General features: G+C 37.1%; 1 protein-coding gene across 1 annotated transcript in view; it reads right to left on the reverse strand.

Moving 5' to 3' along the window:
- LOC149791628 (uncharacterized) overlaps positions 1–25429 on the reverse strand; it is a 123685-nt gene that overhangs the window by 77501 nt on the left and 20755 nt on the right. Inside the window, exons 7-15 of the mRNA XM_089970185.1 lie at positions 13107–13271; positions 12415–12458; positions 11948–11971; positions 11429–11553; positions 9896–10216; positions 9069–9264; positions 4311–4579; positions 2927–3140; positions 2394–2636 (exon numbers count right to left, since the gene is read on the reverse strand). Of these exons, the coding sequence (XP_089826311.1) occupies positions 2394–2636; positions 2927–3140; positions 4311–4579; positions 9069–9264; positions 9896–10216; positions 11429–11553; positions 11948–11971; positions 12415–12458; positions 13107–13271 (1601 nt within the window). The remainder of the gene's footprint in view (positions 1–2393; positions 2637–2926; positions 3141–4310; positions 4580–9068; positions 9265–9895; positions 10217–11428; positions 11554–11947; positions 11972–12414; positions 12459–13106; positions 13272–25429) is intronic.

The following is a 25429-nucleotide window of genomic DNA, read 5'->3' on the forward strand; positions in this document are numbered from 1 at the left end:
AGGACACTGGCCAGTTCTGCACGCCTGGTGATGACGAGGTCTAGCTGGTGCCAGTGGCGTGAACGTGGGTGTCTCCACGACACCTGGTGGATCTCCTTGCATTTGAAGAAAGTGTTTGTCACACATAGGCTGTGGGAGCAGCACATCTCCAGCAGTCGCTGACCATTCTCGTTGATCTTGCCCCTTCCGTAAAAGCCGAGACAGGTGGACCAGGCTTCATGGTCCGCTCCCACTCTAGCACTGAAGTCTCCTAGTAAGTAAAGGCTTTCATTGTTGGGGATACTGGATATTGCCTGATCCAGAGCCTCATAAAACTTGTCTTTCTCCTCGTAGGTGGAGTAGAGGGTTGGGGCGTACACACTGAAGATGTTGACCGGGCCTAAGGATGTTGACAGCCGGAGGGCAAGGATTCTCTCAGTACCTGATGATGGAGGTTCAATGAAGGCGATTAGCGTGTTCTTGACGGCAAAGCCTACACCATGCTGCCTAGGTTCATCCAAGGGCTTCCCCTGCCAAAAGAATGTGTAATTGGCTTCCCTGATGGTGCCGCTGTCAGCCAGTCGGGTCTCCTGGAGGCAGGCAATGTCGATGTTCAGTCGGGAGAGTTCTCTGTCAATGACGGCAGTCTTCCGTGCATCGTCGATCTGCTGTAGGTCAGTGGTCAATCCAGGACACATGGTCCTGATGTTCCAGGTTGCAAAACGAAGAGTTGGAGTCTTTTTATTTCTTCTTTTAGTCTTTCCTGGTGCAGAGTTTTGTGGCCCACTTGTCGAGATGGTTCTCTAAGCTCCACGCACCCAGTGAAGCAGGCAGGCCATGGCGGGCAGCACCTTACTGACTGGGGGCTGCCCAGCTTGAGGCGGGCGGTAGCTGTCCAGTGAGACCTGATGATCTCTCCCACCGTCAGAAGTAACCCCTGGCGCCAAGCTCTACGCCAATCGAGCTTTGACTTAGAACCGGTAAACTGCTACTTCTCGTGTTGTGCCGACGCCGTACGACGACGCTGGAGTGTCCTCTCCAGTGGAGCTATGAAGCCTGGGCAGGGTGGTATGGAGAATCAGCTGTTGCCCATGCAGGAGATCCCCCCTCTCCACGCAGCTGGTGTGCCCAAGGGAACGACGAATGCCGATACAGCTTGGCACCAACGGCGTCGCAGGAGTTGCCGGAATGACGTTGAAGTCAATGTCATACCGCCTTAGGGACTCCATCTCCGGATTTTCTGTCGGGGTTTACTCCCTTAGCCTTTCCCATGAGTGGGTATAGCCACAAGGCAGCAGAAGTTTGGAATCGGAGTTTTCCTTCTCCTAGATGAGCTACCATCCAAGGTTTACGAGTCCCATCCACCCGAAGCAACTGGTTTTAAGGCGCCAGTGGGCCGCCTTCACCCCTTCTCCTGTTAGTAGAAAACATGGTCTGCCGGGCTTCAAATCTAAGCCACTCGCGAAGGCCAGGAGCTGGATTTTAGTTGACAGAGGCAGTAAGAGACGCAGGCCGTATGGGGCATTTTGGAGGATTGGGGCGCTTGTCTCCCACTCCCACCCCTGGCAATGTCAACCTTAGACCATATATATATATATATAGATAGATAGATAGATAGATAGATAGATAGTTGGAAAAATGTAATGGAACTGTAGTCAAGAAACACGTGTAAGCCAAATATTTCCGGTGATGGACGGACCCTTTAACGCCGATTTCTTGGATCATCTCAACATACTTCATATTCACATATTTCTTTCCCACCTTCAGGACACGACGGACTATATGTTAAAAAAGAACGTCAGTGTAACTCTACCATCTGTCACATATTACAATATTTCAGACATTGCAAAACAGGCTTGCAAAGAGGCATGGGAAACCAAATTTTGTAAAAGCCACACTCCCGGGTTCATCACTAAATACTTGTGAATTAGCCATTTAATACAGATGATGTTTATCTGCCTAATATCTAATTGGTATTGAGTCAATTCATTTGTATACGTCATCAATAGAGCAGATTTTATTTGACGTGGCCGAGTTTCCCACGGAGACAGACAAAATAGTATTCCAAAAGCAAGGTTCACTCAGTTGATTTTCAGTGGAGGAAAATCATTAAAAATTTTTTATTTAAATAGCCAGTACTGTCATTTTTTTTCATTCACATGTCAAGATGTCTAAGCGACAAGTTAGGCGTTGTAGAATTAGACTACCTTGACAGGATAAAATGAGTCTGTTGATCACGGAGGAGAAAAATTAGACATAGGAACATTTGATTATTTCAGATTTTCTAAAGAAAATGGAAATACATAGGAAAGAATTGGAAACCTATAATCGTGCAAAAGACGCAGCGTTTCAATAATGTCTGCAGATTTGACAATGGAGAGAGAGAGAGAGAGGGAGAGAGAGTCATGCATTACCATTCTTTGCTGTATTCATCTCAACGTGAACGTTTGCACCATGCTGATCCCTAGCAGCAAAGGCTGAGAATAGTGTGGCATCGCTCATGTTCCCATCATTCCTCACGGCTCTTGTTGTTCTAGCTTGAAGTTCGAATTCTTCTGATGTTGAGTTGAGTTTAACAAGTGTGAATTCTCCCCAGCCGTTGAAGGTATAATTCTGTCCATCCAATGTCTTGATATGTGGGTCACCCCGTGCTGGTGCTGGGAGACAAAAGGTTATTTCATTTATATTTTTGTTTTCGAATAAAAATTACAGATTCTACAGTTAATTTGAGTTCAAAATGATTTTTTAAAATATCTTTTCTTTTTGAAGTAGTTTGTCAATTTTGAGAACTACTTGAGCACATGTCATGATGTCTTCAACTTTAAGTTTAGCTATCTTTGTTACAATGTGATTGGAATAAATTGTGCTACTCCTACGTTACAATGACGTTAAATTGAATGTTAACATTAAGTACAAAATAGATGACAAGAAAATAAAGCAATTCTACCGTGCCATGCAGGGAATTTGGTATAACACGCTCCAATTGGCCGAACGCTGTGGTAAAGGGAACATAAATCATTTTCTACGCAGCAAACATTTCTCATATCTAAATCATATGTCTTGTGTTTCAGTTCATTCCTGTACGGATGGTATCTTATAAACCCTCCAGCATCAGTACCAGATCCTAGAAAGTACCTTTGAAATTTGTCGTAGCAGCATGTCTGAAATGATATAATTTCTGTTTCTCTATTTCTCTTTCTTACACACACACACACACACACACACGCGCGCATATATATATATATATATATATATATATATATATATATATATATATATATATATATATATATATATATATATATATATATATATATATATGATCTAAGCTTTATGCGTAAATAAAAGTGAGCGAATATGTATATAATCAGCGTTTTGGTACCATGCTTTCCCAAGTTGGAAATTCTAGTTTACCTTGCATAAGTTTGAATAGATCCAAATTTATATCAGAATACTTCCGAAGGCGGATGACATACCTTGCACAGGAGAAGAATGAAAAGCAAAATCCAAAGAAATAAACAGGTCCATCTGAGTATTCTATAAATGTGACTAATTTTATTTCACGTATTCAGATTAGTAAAAGAATAATAAAAGTATAATAATAGTGTAATAAAGTATAATAATAGTGTAATAAAGTATAATAAAAGTGTAATAAAAGTATAATAATAGTGTAATAAAAGTATAATAATAGTGTAATAAAGTATAATAAAAGTGTAATAAAGGTATAATAATAGTGTAATAAAGTATAATAATAGTGTAATAAAGTATAATAAAAGTGTAATAAAAGTATAATAATAGTGTAATAAAAGTATAATAATAGTGTAATAAAGTATAATAAAAGTGTAATAAAGGTATAATAATAGTGTAATAAAGTATAATAAAAGTGTAATAAAGGTATAATAAAAGTGTAATAAAAGTATAATAATAGTGTAATAAAGGTATAATAAAAGTATAATAAAACCTGTTTCATTATCTTGAAATTGATTTGCTTCCATACAGTAAGATTTATACTCAGATACTGTTGACCCCCCCCCCCAACGGAAATTATAGTGACGACAAGATAAATATAACAATGTGAACTAAACTAAAATGGAATATGGCGAAGATGCCAACACTTCTTATAACGGCATACTTTGAAGTAGATGGTAAGGGTATGTTGTTGATAAACGCATACAGAATAGAAGCGTATCCATAAAATCAGTTATTTTTATTTACTTGTCATCAAGTTATATTGCTTATGAAGGTATTATTTTAGGATTTTAAAGAACAGTGAATACGTTTTCAGTGAGAAATGAACCAGTCATAGAAAAACAGTATAGTGAATAGAATACCTTTCCAGAATCTTTTGGATCAAACTGCCAGTTTGGAAGGATGTATGCACAGAAAGCTTCACCATGACTGAAGCAATCATTGTTGCGATAAAACATATCCTCGTTAAGCTGAGATGGATTGCATGGACACAGAGGCATTCTTCCAAGGGCTTTTTCATATATGGCTTTGTTTTCTCTCTCCTTTAAATACCAGTTAATACATCTTTGACGGGAGTTTTCTTGACCAGGGGATGGAAATGTTAGACGATAGTGAAGCATTCCTATGTAACCTGAGGTAAAAAAATGCCAGTGATAATAATAATAATAATAATAATAATAATAATAACAATAATAATAAAAATAATAACAATAGTAGTAGCAATACTAACGAGAACAATTATTATTATTATTATTATTATTATTATTATTATTATTATTATTATTATATATGTAAAATGTTCTACCCTCAAAAATCTATTGTGAAAATATTCCTTTTTGCCTAAAAACACTGACCCTTTTGCTACATTATATCCAACAGAAGGTCTCAGAAACATTATTGTTGGCGTAATGTCATGTATGTACTTTTTGTTATCCGTTCTTTGTCATGACAATCACCATATTGCCTAATGGATCATTTGTTAATTAGAGGCAACAAGCATAGACTTAAGAAAGTTTAGCTATTTCCCTTTAGCTAATAACAGTAACAGCAAATTTGAAACCAATAGTTTTCTGTCATTATGAACAGTTACATTAACAAAGAAAAATAGTATTAATTTCAACGGAAAATTAAAATCAAGTATCAAATTCATGCATATAGTTCTATGAAATGATCCCCCACTACTGAGTCTCAGACAGCGGCAAGAGATTTGATTTGAACGTGTCATGGTCTTCTTTTACATATATTTAACTTGTATTTGTTTCTTTTTCTACATGATTATAAGTTATAATTGTATTTTGTTCTTGACCTTGTCCAAAATCAAGTTCATGTTGTACCTGACCAATAACTTTTATTTTTGCAAACAAATAATATATAGCTAATATTTTCTCTATGAGTGTGGGTAAAATATTAGGTAATTATTAACAGAAGTAAACATATTTATTTGGGTTTGGGTCATGGTTATTAGATGTGCTCCATAAAAAAGTACCTAGCCTACATAATATTAACCATGTTCTTTATTACAAATCTAGTAACAAAATATTCTAGAATGGAGGTTTTCATTAGGTAATAGTTTATATATATATATATATATATATATATATATATATATATATATATATATATATATATATATATATATATATATATATATATATATATATATATATATATATATATATATATATATATATAAATTATAAAATAAATTATAAAATAAACAACACCAACACGTAGAATGTGTGACCGGTTTCGCTTTAATGCTTCATCAGACTGAATTCTAACTAATAGTGATTACATTCTTCTAGGTAAGGGATTATCATATTGTCCTAGAACCAAAGTGCATGATAATATTAATTTAGCAGAAGCATTTTTTAAATACACAAGATCGTTAAAATTAAAAGAATTTTTCTCACAATCATGTACATCTTCACAGTATGAAAATAGTTTCCATCTACAAAATAAGCCCTTTTACAATAAAAAAGAATCAACATTTACACCTTCTAGTGGACGTGATATTTATCTCGATTTTTATATTGAAGCAACTAAACAAGAAATTTTAAATAGCAGTCCTAAAAGAAAACTTTTTACAAACATATCTAAAGAAGAATTAAATTCTTTACGTAGCTTATCGCAAGATGAAAGCATTATTATTAAAAAAGCGGATAAGTCTAGCACCATAGTAATTATGAATAAGGAGGATTATATTAAAGAAGTGGAAAGACAATTAAATGATGAAGAATATTACACAAAACTTTCCTATATTTCTTCTGAAGAAACGAAAGAAAAAATAAGCCAATGTATTAATTTAATCTCTGTACACAACTGTTCTATATATGATGAACTAGATATCTTCCCAAATAAAATACGCACACCTCAGTTTTATATTTTACCAAAAATACATAAAGCTGTTGATAAGTCACTACCTTTAGGATATCCAGGTAGACCCATTATTTCTACATACAACTCAGTTACAAATAATATATCGCAATATATTGATCACATTTTACAACCACTAATGAAATCACTACCTTCATACGTCAAAGATACTTTTGATTTCATTACCAAATTGAAATCTTTACCGAAACTAACGGAAAATTCATTCCTTGTTACACTTGATGTGGTTTCACTCTACACGAATATACCACACAATGATGGTGTCGAAGCGTGTAAATATTATCTTGAAGATAACGAATTTACGTATAAACTATCCAAAGAACATATTTGTGATTTGATAAAACTTGTGCTCGAAAATAACTTTTTTCAATTTGGTAATACAAACTATCTCCAAAAAATGGGAACAGCAATGGGTAGTCCTATGGCACCTGCTTATGCATCTTTATTTATGGGAAAATTAGAAAATGATTTTCTAAATAAATGCCTCTTAAAACCGGATGTATGGTTAAGGTTTTTAGACGATATTTTTATGATTTGGAGTTATTCATTAGAAGACCTTTATTACTTTATAGACAGTTTAAACAAATTACATCCAACAATAAAATTTACATTCAATGTCTCTAAAACTAAAGTTTCATTCTTGGACGTTGATGTCATGAAAAATGAAAATAATGAAATTACTACCATGGTTCATGTTAAAAACACGAATATTCATCAGTATGTTGAATATTCTTCATGCCATCCTAAATCATGTAAAAATGGGATACCATATAGTCAAGCAAAAAGATACAGAAGAATTATTTCGGATGATGCTGTTTTTAAATCATCCTTGACAGAGCTAGGTCAGCATTTTTTAAATAGAAATTACCCTATTGACATCATTAATACTGCTTTCCAAAAGGTATCTTCTCTTACACAGCTTGAATCTTTACAATACAAAATCAAAAATAGAAATGAAGATATCATTCCTTTTGTTATTGAATATAATCCAAGTTTGCCTAATATAGGTAAGATTATCAATAAATATTGGGATTTATTAAACTTATCATGTAAAACAAGTGTTAAATCGCTACACGAAAGCAAACCCACACTTGCTTATAAAAGGACTAAAAATCTGAAAGATTTCCTAACTAATTCCAAATTAGAAAAACCATCATATAAAATAGGATCATCAACTAAATGTAATAGACCTAGATGTTCACACTGTTCATTTATTAATGAAAATACTTCTTTCAATAGTAATAATACGAAAGAAACTTTTAATATGCGTTGTGACATTAATTGTGCAACATCAAATGTTATTTATTTGATAACGTGCAAAAAATGTGGCATCCAATATGTTGGACAAACCAGTCAACAAATATCTAAACGTATGAACCAACATAGATCAGATATAAAAAATTATATCGATCAACCATTTTCATCTCATGTTGCCGCACATTTTAACAAAAATTCCCATACATTGCAAGATTTCTCCTTCCAACCTATTGTTAAAGCTGATTCTGAAATGGAACGTCTACTAAAGGAAACCTATTGGATTCACCGTCTTAACACGGTATATCCAAAAGGTCTAAATTCAAAAACACTATATGACATTTAGTAATTTTTTATTAATTTTTATTTTTTTTTTTTTTTTTTTTTTTTTTCTGAATTATGTCCCCTGTTTACAATTAGATATGAATATTTCATATTATTTTACTTTGCAGAAAATCTTAATTGGTAAAAGTATAATCTAATAACATAAAAATAAGTTTACTAATTCTTTAAAAAATGAAATTGAATTTTTAATTAATTATCAATATAATATGATTAATTATTTATAAAATACTTGATTAATTATTTATAAAATACTTGATAGTAACCGTAATGCACACCATATTTTTATCATATTTTTATTAAATAAATTGAGTTCTGATAACCACTTTAACAGCTATAAAGATTATACTAGTATATATGTTGATTACATTTATCTTAGTAATTTTTTTTTTTTTTTTTTTTTGGTAATTTATTTTCTTTTCTTCTAATAAGCGTGTATTATACATAATACTAATATTACTAAAACTGTTTATCTCTATTTGTTAATAAATCGTATATATATATATATATAATGCTAATTGTGACCTAGGTTAGGCAGAGGGTTTCATAATCGTGTTTATCTAGAAATTACTCATCTGTGTCGCAGACTCATTTGTTGTGTTCAGTATTTGATTTGGGCTGGAATTATTTATTGAGATTTTTTTCTCTGGAATTATGAAGTGCTAATTAATATTCTTGGATAGAAGCGTTAACTCGAATTATAGTAATTACAAACACGAATATCTTGGAATATATCTTTGTGATTCATCAAAAGACTGCTGGCACATCATCACACTTCAGACTGTGGGTACATTAATACATTCGAGACCTCAGACACAACAACGCCTTCAGTGATGGATCTAGGTTCGAACACCACTGGAATTTAGCTACAACTTATTCATTAAGACTGGTGATGAACTTTTTGGATTATTTGGGATTTAATTTGCAATACAATAATTTAAAATAAATTACTTTGTATTCTAGGGAAGTAAATTATTTGTTGAATTTTTCACAACTTGTTAGTTTTCGCTCTTTTCTATTGCTTACTTTAATACCACCGATTCGTATACTCTTCGTTTTGTTTCCTTTTGATTGATGTTTCTTTCCCTTTAATCAGCGTAGTATATATACCCATTTAAACATAGACTCACCGTATGATTTTGCTTTTGTATCAATGCTACGAACAGCTGAAGTAAATGACCGATAGTCAATATATTTTTGACCGTCTTTAGCTGAAAATCCAATGTACACTTCTTCGCCTCGAAATTTCATGTGATCTTTCATGTAGACGTAAAAAGCAAACGTATTTACGCCGTCCGTTATCAAAGCAAGTTGAAAGTTCATGTTCTGAAAAGATAACATTTATAAGTATGTATAACAGGTGATTATGTAACATTACAAGATTTGGTTAATATAGATAAGATAGAAAATAATTATAGCCTTTTAACTAATTAATGATAAAACGTGTTTTATATCGCATTATTATTTGAATCTAAACTCGAATTAAATAAATCAGATTCTTTGACAAGATCGGATTCAATAATAATCGAATATTTTACAATAAAAATAATATAATATCTCATATAAATCTCAAAATAACTGCAAAAAGAGTCGAAGGTATTTTACTATTTTTACTATTTTATAATTTGATTCTATTAACATTTATACGGAGGACATTGACAGCGTATTTATATCTAGTAGGGTACAGTAACAAGCTATAGCAACTAGATGTACCTCGTTATATTCTAATACATGCTACTGTATGTACTTGGAAACCTTGATTGTATTAATATTTTGCGTCCTAATGGAAAAGTTGATATTTTGTATTATATTTTTTCTTAGTTTAATGAGACTGTAGCGATGACGAAGATTATTTATTTTGGTCGTATTCTGCTAGTTATGTTTGTACACCTGCGTTGAAGGGCTCTGTAATCGCTTTAAGAACATTTTAGATTTAAAACGTTGGAATCATTCATACCTCATTCTGTCGATTGCTTGCCGTTGATGGGAGAACTTGATGCCACGTGACAAACAAAGCGAAATGGGTTTTGAAATTTTCAACATCTCGATGAATTTTGCGTATAATGTCTTCAGCAGTTTGTATGTTTGGTACATCCTTGATATCTTCCTTTAACACGTTGTAGACGTGGTAGTACACATTTCCTTCATAATGCAAGCTCTCTTTATCGATATCGGTAAAATATGGGGCCAGTATGGCCCTTCCTTTCAGATCATAGCCGTTAACAGTACCAGGGGATTCAAAAGCCTCGTCAAATGTCACAATACCAGTGACACAAACCTATTTGAAAAGTAGGAACCAATTTAATCTTGTTAAATGTCATCTAAGTGGTACGAAGGAAACGTGCGATCATTATGTTCATTATTATGAAGATATGGTGCCAAATGTGAACTAAATGCTTCTACAAACAAAAACCTGGTATTGTTTTTAAATGTTGTAGTAGATAGACAATACCGGTATCGTGAAGAAATCCCTTTACTTCTTATGGGTGACTGTAACCATGACATTGGACTGCTTTGGTCCAAAATCACTAGTCATTTCCTTCTCTAAAACGCATGCATCACAGTAACTTTGACTTCGACCTTTAAGTCTTTAAGCGTCAAGTCTAAAGGTTCCTGTCTTTCACGCGGAACTTATTTTGAACGACATTTAATGTTGAAGCCAATATTTCTTCTGGTTTAGATTGGTTTAAACTCAACCTTTGCGATTAAACCTAGTATATTTTGAATACGTTTTAATGTCATACATGCAATGCATATACTAAGTTTAATACAAGTATATCTTTTGTAAATAAAAAATAATTTACAAAACAAGTTTTCTTCATTATCGTATGCAACATAACCTTGACCATCACTCCTCGTACCACAGCTTTGAAATTCCTGCTTCAGTTGCAAGCCATCCATAGCATTTGGTTAGCGTAAATTGACAAAGTTATAGTAAAAAAAAAAAAAACGTTTTTGGTTTTGAGTCACCCTGACGTTATACCTCATTGATTTATACTATCTTAATTACATCAGTTCTTTGTGTTAAGTCAGTAGTCTTCATTTTAACCCCAAAATGAAAACCACTAAGAATATTTTGTCAAGTCATGGATAACTTTTGACTTTGATCAGCATGCAGAAATAAAAACGGAAAGACTTGCCTCAATGTTCTAATTTCTAGACACACACTTATTTCTCAAAAGTATTTAATAGCTTTCATACGCCAATTCCCATTGTTTAAAACATTGTGTATAAAATAACTTAGGCTATTAAATTAGATCGTGATTGGTTAACACGGTGAAGTCCACATTTCTAGGGGAAATATTTTCTCAGCCCATTTTACTTCGCATGATCAATTAAAGTCCAAACAATGAGTGATGCTCACTGATTTGGAAACAAAACGTAAAATTGATTTAAGAAAACTGAAGAAAATGTATATTACTGGGAATAAGGATTTAGTAATAAGAAAGAAAATTTCTCTTGTAAAGCAGAAGCAATATCATGCACTTACATATATCTTAGAATGGACCGAACGAAACATGGGGAATTCGTATTCTTTTGATACGAGTAAACATTTTTCATTATGGACTCTCATCATGCTATCTTTGAATAACGGTCCGTACTGAAACTGGAGTCCTGAAAAATATTGTGCATAAATATTTTATTTTCGAATTTGAAAGAATATATTTATATACAATCTGAGAGAAATGTACCATATGCATTACACACACACACACACACACACACACCTGGGTTCGAATCTCAGAAGGGAACGAATTAAAAATTAAAATAACATCATTGCTCCATATTTAAAAAGTAATTTCATGTCTTCACGCATCCATCTGGCACTTTGCGCTCTGGATCGTGTATATTTGTTCTCTCTCTCTCTCTCTCTCTCTCTCGTAGTGATCATACGTTTCTTTTCGCTAAAGCTTGTACCAGAAAGAATATGTCAAGTAATGCTGTTTGCCAATAATAATCATCCTTTTTATTTATCCGTTTAGAATGATAAAGAAGCATTTTATCTTACCATTCGATCCGTTAAATTCGATATCTGGAATAATAAAAAATTCAACAATACAACTGCAAACGTCTAGCTATGAACACGATATGTTAAAAGCACCAACGTGAATGTGCTGCCAAGGAGTGCCAATTAGAATACTATTGTAAATTATCCCTAAATATAAAAAAATTAGATGAATCATGAGTTACTATAGGCAGTGGTTGATTGTTCAAAGTTCAGAAGTGACACTAATTAACAGGCTTTTGGGGGGCTGTTTCGAAACAAGAAAACAAATGACAAGCATATGTGAGAAAATAAATCGTCACAGTGATATATTAAAAAGAAAAACAAACGAACTGGTCGTAATTAACGTATCAACCATTCTTGAATGATTTGTAATTTTTTTTCAGATCTTATGAAATATATGTATGTATGTATGAATGTATGTATGTATGTATGTATGTATGTATGTATGTATGTATGTAAAAACTTACTTGGAGAAACGATTAGATTTATGCATCGTTGTTCACTAGTCAGCCTGAAAATGCAAAAAGATCTTCGTTCAGTATAAGATTTGAAGGTAATTGATTCATAAAGAGCAAATATTTCTTAGTCGTGTTTCATTTCCGCAAAGGTGATATAAATACAATTTCTGATGTGGCTTTTTATTGGTTTCAACGGTATTATTAACACAGCATTAGCTGTATCATGCCGAATTATTTAGAACTAATTTCCTTTCTCAAGGAGACACCATGGAAACAGACCGGGACTACGAGTCTAGTGGTCTAGCAACTGAAATACCGTGTCTCGCATATAAAGTAGATGTGTTATTTAAATGTACACAAAAACATCTTCATATTTTGTCTATTTGGTTTTTGTTATATATAATCAAAACAACATGCTAAAACGTCTATATTAAAAATTGTATGCATATAACTTCATTAACACAATATACTTCTAATAAAAAGACAATTTTTTGAAACAAAGTTTTACCGGCAATTTTCCAATGATTATATATGAAGCCTGATAAAGATCTAGGTACTAACCTTCAAGATTCAGGTAAGAAATGTTTAAAATCTGGCGCATTCAAATGCATATACAGGTAATATTACCGAGTTCAGGAATATTTAATAAATCTCGTATCTTAAAAGGGAAAAATGATACTATATATAAATGTATATTTTACTTCATTTCATCTGTAGCAGTAAAACAAAGAATGTGCATGGCGTTGGAGGCGGAAGCAGAAGGCGTCCAGGTCATGTTGATATACCAAGATCCGGGTACGTCGGGATACTCTTCTAAAGCAGACTTTACGAAACCAAAGGGAGAAACTGTCGTAATTTCCACTATCCTGAAAAAAGTATACTGTATAACTAACTTGTCTAAAGGGTATCATTTCTTATTACAATCTACTCAATACACAGTCTCGATGACTCAAATTCACATAACCCAAACACATCATCTTGAGCCACCGATAAACTTTGGATCATTAACTCGGAGCAGAGCATTCAGTACTGTTAACATAGTATAACTCCATCACTTTCTTCCAGCACAACAAAACTTGCTCTGATTAAAACTATCAACAAGTTTGTCGGTAAAAGTGTCCTAAGCCTTTTCTATCATTTATTTACGAATGCAGGCAGTTTTCATAAAGGTTTATGACGGATTAACAATTCTCATTCAGACGTTTAATCAGGAATTTATATCCAATCACGAATAACAGGAACGCAATGTTTTTCACGCACGTTTGTCTTGCATCTTTTATCACAAATGAATTTTGAAAGATTGTCACATTCTTGACAACTGCGTTCTTTCTCGCAGATATACATGTTTCGTAATTGTTCTAATACAGACGCATGGATGCTGCCAGGAGAACGGGCGAGTAATTATTGACGTAAGTACTATTAAAACATATATTCGCGCGTTGCAAAGCTCAATCATATTTTAAGTAATACTTTTAGCATAGCCTCTAGATAGACTGTCAAACCAATGGCCCATTTCATATAATGTTGAAACGCAATGAACAATTTAAATGAAAATCAAACTAATTTAGATGAAATTGGCTAAATCTTCGAATAATTAGAAATCAAAGTGGCATAAGCAAATAAATATTAATAAATTCATAATCAGCTGTGACTTTTGTGAAAGATATATGATAAGCATCATTTATGCCACATTATTGATCACTATAGAACAAATCATCTTCGCTAGCTAAGGTTCCTTTATGTTAACCGTAACTACAACGGATCGAGCAATATTTATGTACCTCGGGTTTGTGAATTTCATTGGATGCTGCAGCAAGCCACCGCATCCAATCAAGCGGATCAAATCTGAACAATCTTCCAACATGATCGAGACAAGGGGAGCACACAACTATTACGGATTCATAAATAAGCAATTTTCAATAGCTGGTCCGTGTTTATGTAAATACCTATGTAGTATAATAAAATGGGTGTTCTGGCTCACTTGCTTTGGAGCTGATGTGGATGGGGAGTTGGCTCACTTTGTTCCCTGCGTGCCCAAAGTGAGTGATGCCCCCTAATGGTCAGCGCTGCTGTGTGGTGGGGGTTGTGGCTCACTCTTTGTTGTATTGTTACGTGATGTATTAGAGATGAGCTTGTAATACAGCGAAGATGGATCTTCCGTGTTGGCCATGGCCTTTGGTGGAGATAACTTTTTCTATCCTGAAGACATTCTGGCTGGTTCCTGTTCGTAAAAAGAACCTTGGATGTGCTCTCCTGAGGAATCTTTAAGCAAGTACGTGACTGAAATGGGTTTACTTTGAACGGGATCGACGACGAAGACTTCTTCGGTCCAATTAGGAGTGTATCCCTTTTCGAAGGTTAATTTTTTTGTCTACTGATTCTGACGTGATCACCTACTTTAAATTTGGATCTAACATATAAGGCATCTGTGACCTGTTGGTTTTTTTTATAAAGCGAAGATGCTTCCGTGGGCGTCATTTTGATGCTTCGGTGCCATGTGTGATTGTACTGGTCAACGATTTCTGGCAGAACATCCAAGTATCGGCGGTTATTATGGCTCGTAAATCTCTTCAACATACGATTTTTAGAGTTCTGTTAAACCGTTTGACGACGACTGCTTTGACTAGATTGTGTGTGCTGTGCAGGTCAATGCTATTTTGTTTAAGCCAATCTGAAACTGTTTTGTTATAAAATTATTAGGCCTGCATGAAGTATCCTTCAAAATGCTATCAATGGCAACCACGATTGAACGTATTTCTTGTTTTAGAGAGGAACTACACATGCATATTTACTGAACATATCGATGACCGTTATGAGATATTTGAAATGATAGTTGTACGCGCTGTAAGCTCTCATGTCGACGAGATCTGCCAACCATATATTGTCTGCCGTGACCACGATGATTCTGCGTCGTGGAAAATGATGTTTACACGCTTGTTTATGAAGTTCTTCTGTGAGCGCATGCGTCTTCATCACTGAAAGATCTCCTACTGAAGTTTTGCTGGCATACCTATGCCAAACGTATGTTTAGTGCCTATGATAGCACGCACAAGAGCTCGGTCGACACATTCTCTGATGTCATCGGGATGATCTCTGTAACATATATCATGTTGCATCGCGGTGGCATCTACGCGTTGTAGGGCTCTTGATATGGCAGCGGATGATTGTTTTTCATCCAGTTGTTATTCTAAAGGATTCCACGGTCTGGTGTATTTATGTTTCGGAATGTAAATCCGCTGTGGAGTTTTGGAAATTTTCAGATCAGCGCATGGACGTCCACGGCGCCACCTAGAAATTGCCGGTGTCCACATCATTTACAGTTTCCCACGCACAGATTTCGTTCTACGCAAAGGTCTTCGCAGTTCTTAACGAGGTCGCAGTGCCTACAATGATACATTTTAGTTGTTTCCACCACCGGTGACAGCGATGTCGTGACCTTACCTGTGACGATGTAAGATTTTTTGGAACCACATACGGCACACCTATATTTGTTCATGAGGCGATGATATTTCGTGAAACCTCGACGGGGTCGATACTCTCAGTTTTGGTTTTGCACTTAAGGCACCACGAGTTCATGTTGACCATGTTATGTTCTAGCTGATATTATTTTAGACTGTCCGCAACCCCGCTTGGTCAATGATTAAATCACTTCGAAAGGTTGTTTCTTCCGTACCTGCATTGAATGTAATCGATACAGTACCATGCACACGTGCTATCGTTGACGTCCTGAAGCTGTAACGAGTTGTACACGCAGCCTTTGTGCGGTTGATGGATGTAGCATACAACTTCATCGGGAGGAGGTAAAACAAAAGAATCGAAATACTCGACTTCGCTGCAACATGGATCTTTGAACACGGCGACCCAATGAGCCCATGTCCATCGTAATAATTGTTCAGGTTAATCACGCAGCAAACGTCTGGTGTTATGAGTGCAGGAAGCTGATCCTAAGTAAAGACACCTCTGACATTTTCAACGTTGGGTACTAATTCTTTTTCGAGGTCAATGTTGGACAGCGGAGTAAACTTTGTTTCAGGAAACTGTGTTTCTCGCTTTGAAACCTTGTTTTTTTATCATGCCTTTGCTGGAAATACCTTTAATGCGCGTGGTTCCAGGAAGTTGGAGTCCTCGACCGATGCCGAGTAATCCTCGCAGTAACGTTCGAGCGATGCCTGCTAACAGTGGCCCGATGAATCTTTCTTGTCTGGACAGCTGCGATGCCGAAAAATTCAGAACAATTCCTTTTCGTTCTGAGGCATGTTTGGCGACCGAGGTGGCTTGACGATGAGTCAACACGACTCTGTCAGGTCCTGTGAACGTCGACGCTTTAAGCCTGATCGATAGAGGTCCTTTGTGAGTAGCTGCCACAGATATACTTTTCTTTTGCTGCGATGACAGCGTTAAATCTACTGGGAAGTACGACATGGTTTATATTAAATGCTTTTTTTTTCTTTTGACTGGTTTATTTCGATAAACAGTCGACGATGTCACGATAGCACGTTTCTTTTGGCGGGCAACTCCATTTCTGAAAACTCTGTTTCCCATCACCGCTTTTAGTGTAGCTCTGGTGATAGCGTCATTCGCTGAGAGAAGTCCCAGCTGAGCAAGAACCGATGAAACAGTTTTGGCACCATGGTCTTCACGAAGGGAATGATCGCGATGGCAATGGAACCGCCATCGCACGTGGTTCTCTCATGTTTAGACATATTTTTCTTCGGCTTTGGCAAAATAATAATGACACATCGTCTATAAAACCACTTTGTTGTTATCCGATGATATTCATTTGGCGATTGAGCACATCCAACGTCAACAATCGGTTTGACTTCACCAGAACGTAGCACACGTAATCTGTATTAGCATAATTGGTGATGGTCCACTGGATCTAGATGTCGGAGGGAGAATCATTGAGACGATCGGAATATTTGGACAGATCGAAATGGAAAATGGGATACAAGTCGGCGAAATCTCCTATCGATATCTGCGTGCCTGTGTCCACGTCCTTGTACTTCTTTGTGACTTCCATCAGCATCGTATACGCGCGAGAATAATTTCGAGTTCTAACGGCGAAATTGCACACGAGGTCTCGCTCTGGATATTGTCTAGATTTGATGCGGACGTGAATGCGAGACAGCCCCAGACTGTCAAGCATGCGTTAGTTTCCGGTTTGGTTTCTCGTCCTGCTGACAGTCGAAACACCACGAAGACGTGCCTGGGAAGTTCACTGCCTGGATTGGTGTCTGCTCTCCACGATGTGGTCAATTTATCAGCAGAAAATCGTTGCGTGTAAATGCGGTGTTGCTCGAAGTAATATTTTTGGGTGAATGTGGCCGTCGATTCCAGTTCGAGCATGTGAGCCATCGATGGAGTGATTTTGGCAATCCACAGAGACAGCCGCGTCATGGTGAATTGTCCATCGACTGGAACTATTGACATGTGCATATATTGGATGGGTGAATCTCTTTTCAGCACCAGTGTGTGCTTGACGCCTCTGAATACCGTTCGGCTATCCCTGCACACTCCGAATATGCTGCTCAGGAAAAGCATCATGCAAATCTTGTGACTGGCATCGGTAAGAGCGCGTCGTGCTGAGAATCCTGTGTTGTAGGCAGCATTATGTGCAAAAGCAAAATTGGTTCTGAAATTTCCTCCGATCAGTGCATCAGCGTTAACCAGGGCAGCCACTGAAAGCATCTGAGTGTGGGTGGGGAATTATGTTACTCACGGCAGCTCTTGTAGCTGTATCTCTGAACAACCACATCGTGGAGTTCTGAGTTGTCTGAGTGTTCAGTTGGTATTGCGCCGACTTGAATAACACCATCCGTTGTTTTCCACCGTGACTTGTGTTTCTGCGACATAGTCACCTCCTCCCACAGGTTGTAATTTACCGCGAACTTCCAGAAATGATTTATGTGGAAGCAGGTACACCTCTTCGTCACGGGTCTCTTTGTTTCGATGCGTGCTCGCGTTCAGATTGGTAATATTCTTGTCCTGCTATTCGACGAACTCATACTCGGTAATCGAATCATCGATGGGGATGTCATAGTTCAACCTAAGGTAATCAGGAGTAAACCTCGAATACATGATGTCGCTATGTTATAACGGTGTTACAAAATTAAACTGATACAATTCATGCGATTATTAAATTAATTCATTATTTTGTTTTTTGTTTTTACGACAATCTTTTTAATCAATAACTGGATATGATGGCTGCAAGAGAGGTCGTTTCAGTGTGCTTTGCATACCGCTGACCTTACTCTCAAGATCCGGTAAAATCTTTTCCGATCTTGCGCTGAAACACAGTTTTCTTAAGGGCCTGTTTTGCCTGCTTTGAAAGATGGGGAAATTGCATTTTCTGCAACTGTGATGCTGCAGACATTGTCTCTGATGCCAATGTTGCTGTGGTCGCCGAAGCCGACTTTGTCACCGACCTGATTTTGCTGGCTAGGTTTTGTCCACGGCAGTTGCAGCTGCAGAGGCCGATCAGGTGGCTCCAGCTGCAGCGGCTTTGAGGGAAATTGGAGCTGATTTCGCTGAAATAACTAGAAGGTTGCTCGCACCGACGAAAACAGCGTAGATAAAAATCCACCCACGATTTTACGCCGATGTACGCGTGTTCGTCTCATTTTATCTGTGAACGTTTGTTTTTGTTACGACTAAAACGCTTTTATGCCAGTATGAGAAGTCTTCTGACGCCGTGCTACTTTACGTCCCTTTACGGCTTTTCGTCGTACTTGCAGATGCGATTCTCTCACTGTTATTATCGACGGAGTTTTCGGACTGATCGCTGAGCCACATGTTAATTTCCGAGATCGTATAAGTGTTCAGGATGGGATAGTAAAGGAAGGGATTGCGAGGAATTTGCATGAGCGACCCAGGTGGGACGTTGATCATCGTGGAATAAATCACGGTGGAGGCAGAACCGACCGACGATTACGATTCCTGCAGGATTGGGAAGTTGAGGTGGTGTTTTACAGTTTCGTATTTTGCATAGGGTTAGAATTTTAAAGAGAAAGAATTTCCCCGGGTTTCCTTACTGATTATACTGGTTATTTAGAAAAGACCTTGTGCAGCTTAGGTACTGTTCAAAGAACCTTTAATTCCCTTTATTTTGGTGTATAATTTATGGGTGTAATATGAGTTATAGAGTATACAGCTTGGCCTTGCTCCAGATGTGCACCTTTCAGGCAACTGCTAGCTTCACTTGGTCATTTTCACTTCCTGGATTTCAGAGGTAAATTGTAAAAAAAGAACCGATAACTCTTTTCACATTTTATATATGTAGTAATTCATCCATTACACTTTTAGAAGCTGGTATTGTCTACGTGGGAAAAATTCATTTTCCCTATTTTAATAGGTGCTAAAGATAGTGTACTTTAGACTAATTCAGGCTAATTGTTTTAAAATAAGGAAGCAGTAATTTTAGTTACCAGTGTGCTTATATCATGTACAATTTCCATAATTACAATATCAAAAGAAATGTCAGTCACATTACATCAAAGTAGCATAGAGGTATGCCAACATTCTCTCCACTGTGCATGTTTCAAATACGGACAACTTCACCTTAAATACGTAACTCTCTCAAAACTACATAATAACTGGTGAGCGCCTCCTGGTAAGTAGGCTGTTCAAGTCGGTGATATTGACGGCGAGATCTCCCTTGTGCACTCCACTGACGTTTAAAATAGTATCTGCGCTAAATCCAAGGATGGATCCGATCGAATTGGAAAAAGCAAATCACACGCGATAACCTCCAGAGAGCGTGATTCTGGTTCTCAGCGTGGAATAATTGAGTGATCGAACGTGAATCGAACAACAGCGTGATATCGCTGAGTCATTATTTATATATGTGACTAACGTGGATTTCAGTTAAAACCAGTCCTCGTATAAAATCTGATGCTGACCCGACGTCACAAGTTTGCTGACCATAAGATGAATGAGGATATCTACGATCTCGTTAACTATCTCCATGACTAAAATTCCCGCTTGTTTGTAGGCGATCAGTAATTTTAACCGCTAGACGATCTCGGCTGGATTTTTGTAGCATCGGATGCCGCCACCGCCACGGATTCCATTTCCACCGCGGGTGATAGAAACTACATTTCCTTCTGTTTCAGATTGATCCTCTCTCGTTTGCTCAAAATCCGTGAAGTAAATCCACTAAACAGACCTGTCAATCATTTTGTGCAGGCTGCTGTTTCTGTGAAGGATTCTGTTGTTTCTGTGGAGGCTGTTGTTCAGGAAAAGATCTATACTTATTTTGTCTAAATTCAAAATTGCCATGAAGATCTTTGTTTATTGTTTGGAGAAAATAAAACATTTCAATCATTGTAACTACTTTCTACTCATCTCCATTTCTCTGCCTTAAGTATTGTGTACTGTATGCTGATAAAATGTCAAAGTAAGCATTATCAGCATTTACTTGCCTTTTTACATATTATGCCAATTTCACTCATAATTTTCTTCACAGCTTCATGACACATATCATCTTCAAACTTTTTACTTAATACTATTTTTCTCATCCTCATGCAACTTTTTTAATCTTTCCTTGGAATCTTCTTCACGCATATCTGTTTGCTGCCATAAGTTTCTCTTCCTTTATCATTTCAGCAATAGTAGCTTTTACTTCTTTAGTTTCTTCACTCTCCACTTTTCTTCTAGTTGTTTTTGCTTTAGGTTTTTCTGCTTTTGCTTGTGCAGCTTCTTCCGAAACTAACTTATTCAGCAATCTTTGTTGTGATCGTCGAGTCGTTCTGAGCGTGTCCAACAACTGATCTTGCTTGGCATCGTATGTCGTTTTCTCTTCGTCGAGTTTAGTGAAAAGTGGCTTGAAGAGTTCCCCAACGACATCTCGTTGAAACGATTGCTGACCTATCTTGTCCACGATGACGCTCTGACGTAAAGCCGCACGATGCTCGATAAACTTTTCGAACACGTCCTGACGCTAACGACAAATTGTGATCTTTTCAAACGGCATGGTGCTGCTAGAAGAAAACGCTGGTCACAACTTTGCTGATATACTAATCAGGCATGCAACATTCATCAAAGCCTTTTCGATATCGTTTCGGTACTGTTTCAGCAACGCGATGAATTCTTTCGCGCTAATGCCACTGAAATGGTCCCTCGCGATCGCGTTGATTTTTCTGTTGTCGAGACCGGAAAACCGTACAAAGCATTCCGTTTAACGACGGATGTATTTAGACACATCATAGTACGACTGATTGAGATAAATGCGGTTTCAGCGCCTTTCATGTTCTCGCGGTCGATTTTAATATCGTCGAGCACGATGATCTTATGCGCATCCGAATCCAGTTCTTCTACGTGGTATATCAGATCCGGATCTGCTAGGGCGAAAACTTCTTTTCCAAGTGAATCTCTGAACTCGTGCAGCGTACTGTATTTGTCCTGGTGAGGATTGAGCGTATAAATGAACATCAACAGGTTGTTCAAGAACAGATTCATGAGCAGATTCGTTTTACCACAGCCATGTAATAACAATCCTGCATCTAAAACCATGCTAGTGCGCGTTTGTGGACGTCTTCGTGTCGAAATTAATGATGTTCAATTTCTGTATAATTCATACAAGTCCTTTGCTACCTCATGGGATCAGGAAGCTCTTCTGTTGCGAGTCAGGATGAGCTGAATAAAAAAGTCAACAACACCGGGGATTCTATGCTGGGTGATCTCAATATGACCGGTCACAGAATCGGCAATCTCGACGACGTGAGTTAACCACCACCGGATGCCAACGCCACACGATGGTCTCAGGTGAGTAAACTAGCGCAGACCCTATTGTTGTTGACCGGCGTAACTCTCACTGGAAACTTAAACATGGGTGGAAAGATTTTATACGGACCTCAAGCTCCGACCTTACAAGTGTCGGTGTCGTTGCAGGCTGTGTCGTCGGTGGATCTCGAAGTTGCACTGAATGACAAGTACGATAACACCGGCGGTGTCATTTCTATTGACCAGTGATCATAATGTTGCCGGATTCAGGAATGACGTCGCAGAATCCTAGGTGAGTGGGAGTGAGTACCTGACTGAACAAGAGATCGACTGTGATCTATCATTTTGGCATGTTAGATCATTCCATTTACGTCGACAGAGATAACAGAGGAAATTTTACGCCGATCAACTTAAATTTCAGGTACCCGGTCGAAACAATTGCGCAGAGAGATCTCTGACGTGGCGACTCAAGGGAATCGAACCAGATAGTACCCCCTAGGTGTTTTATAGTAGCACTACCGCCATCGGTTCTACCATGATATAATTTTAATCACCTACACGACCACGAGGTACTCCACTTTTAAATTTGTAGCGCTTTCGTCAGAACCTCCTAATCAAGTTATTTTAAGATTTTCACCATCGTCGATCTCGTGATGACTTACTCTCAGCCAGGTTATAGATGACCTTAATGTATAACCATAGCGAAATTGGTTCGAGTAGCTACGCAGATTTACCAGTTGTTGTTTTGTAATACTTACAGACAGGACTCATCTTATAATACCAACCACGATCACGTTCTCAAACAGACCACGGGAGTGTATGCTAAGATCAACCAAGTGAGAAACGAGAGTAAATCATCGCTGCAAGAGGCTCATGAACATTTGAAATATGATAACGTCAAACTGTCTCAAATTCCCGTATGAGCCATGCGACAGTAGCAGCTCAGAAACGCCATCAATAATTATTTTGCCATTTTCAAGGTTTGGAATGTTACGTATATTAGATTTAATTTGCATTTGATTTAAGTTGTATTTGATTTGATTTGATTGTTTGTGGGTTTCGGAGTAATTTTATTCTGTACGTGTCAATATAATGTAATTTTGTTTACTAGGAATTTTATATTTTCCAGAAAATTGAGTTTGACCTGAGTTTTAACTTAGATACCTAATAATAAAAACACTTGTTTCTATTTTTGACATAGTTCCTGACCTTGATTGAGGGTCAAGTAAACGACTTTTTCTAGGAGTAAAATGATTGGTTCTTATCAAGGACAAACAGAAGCTATCTGACTTTTACATGTAAACATGATCACGTCATCCTCTATTTCGCAATTAGGAATTTCCAGGGTTTTTAAACACTTGATCTCAAGTTGTTTTCTTCTGTTATGACCAGAAATGAACTTTTGAGTTTGTGAGTTATTAATTAATTTTTTTTCCAAATTATTTGGGCTCTAAAATATTAATTAGTTTCTCTGGAAATATTGTATTCATACAGAGTTCTTGAACACGGACATTTATTGAAAATTCTGTTTGGATCTCCAAGACTGTTGGATAATTTTTTTTGTTTCTATAAGGAACTGTAGACGTCAACACAGTAAGGTTACATCATATGTCATCGCCTTAAATCTTGGATTCTTCGTCGGGACTCGAACTTGGAATCATTAGATTATTCTTGCATTATTTTTGGATTTGATTCTGGAAACTGTAAGTTCTCATATTTTTTCAATTTTGCAGTATTTTTCCAGGGAAATAAATTATTTGTTATTTTTTCCAAAGTTTGTTGTTTTCACTCTTTCTTGTGTTACTTTTTATTCGAGCCTAAACACGTAACATAAGAGGAACAACGGAGAGTCGACTCGGATGGCAAAAGCCGTCGAGGGAATAGTGCACGACATCATCGCGGAGCTGCATCCGAACTTCGTAGATGCGATCGTGAAACTTGATAGGTAAAATGATGACGTTATGGTCGAAAGGAAGACGATGATGAGCACCGTAAAGATGTGTATGGACAAAGTAGTTGTACGAAAACAATTTCGCGGCAACAGAAAACTGCACGTTGCTACTGACAAGTGAAAATTTATTCACCACAGCAATATCTGGACCATCTTGAACTGCCAGCGACTCCTTTCACGTTAGCAGATCTTGTAAAATTAAAATAAATGACAAAAATCTCAAAAGGGCTAATATATATCTACTTTGGGTTGTTGGAGAAATAGTAAGTGAAATTAAGGTCAGCGAGGATAAAATTAAAGTGCATAAAAATATTTTAAGCGCGTATTTATCACAACTGCTACTGAAGAGTTTAGTCGACGCAGAAGACTTTAACCACATCGAGGAAAAATTGTCTGCGGAAGAACGTCACGAGCTAGTATCGTAGTATCACTATTACCACAGAAGCGTATACGAGTACAAGAACGCGTACCGACGATACAAGATGATTCGGTGTTATATCGGTGGCATCGATTTGATCTCCATGGGCGCGCTGGCCAATCCGATGATGTTGACTTTCTCCAAGGCCGGACTGACCTTACAAACGAGGATGAATCGCATCAAACCAAGTCTCGAGGCAAAAATAAAAGCTCCAAGCAGACGTTGTTGCCATTCGTGAGATGAGAACCGTCGACGACCTTATAGTGGATAGGTAACAAATTCTCCTCGCTGAGCTGATTCGAAAAATACTACGACCAAAAATATGATGTCTCAACAGCAAAAACTACACGAACATTTCACGTCGGGATACTGTCAATAACTACAAACCGTTCAGTTGCCACGCGAGGAAACATTTCAGTTCGAACACCACTACAAAAATTACGCGCTAACAATTCATATCACCTTCGACTCTGAAGCGATCCTTGAAAAAGTACAAAGACCTACACCTCATCCAGACAATTCCTTCACCCGCGTGCAACAAAAACACGTTCCGTGCTTGATCGGTTATTAAACATGCTGTTCCACCGATGAAAATTTGTCTTCGCTGTATCATCAATACTGAGGTGATGATTGCGTCGACTGGTTCTTTGAAGAGCTCGGGGCCTAATGGAAATGCATTACCGACCCCTGAAAAAATCCATCAACGATTATTCCACTCACGGAACAAGAACTGCGACAACACACATCAGAACAGCGATACTACATCTGCGAAAACCACTTTAATCGCCATGATAAAAAAGTCAGATCATTGTCATGTTACCGGACGTTATCGAGGAGTCGCTCATGCTGAATCCAATCTACGCTTCAAAGATCCAGACCTCCCACTGGTCATAATCTACGAGGGTGCGATGGAAATTATATCGTCTCAGTGCGCA

Source organism: Sinohyriopsis cumingii, chromosome 9 (assembly GCF_028554795.1).
Source record: "Sinohyriopsis cumingii isolate HCF-2022 chromosome 9, ASM2855479v2, whole genome shotgun sequence".
Taxonomy (NCBI): domain Eukaryota; kingdom Metazoa; phylum Mollusca; class Bivalvia; order Unionida; family Unionidae; genus Sinohyriopsis; species Sinohyriopsis cumingii.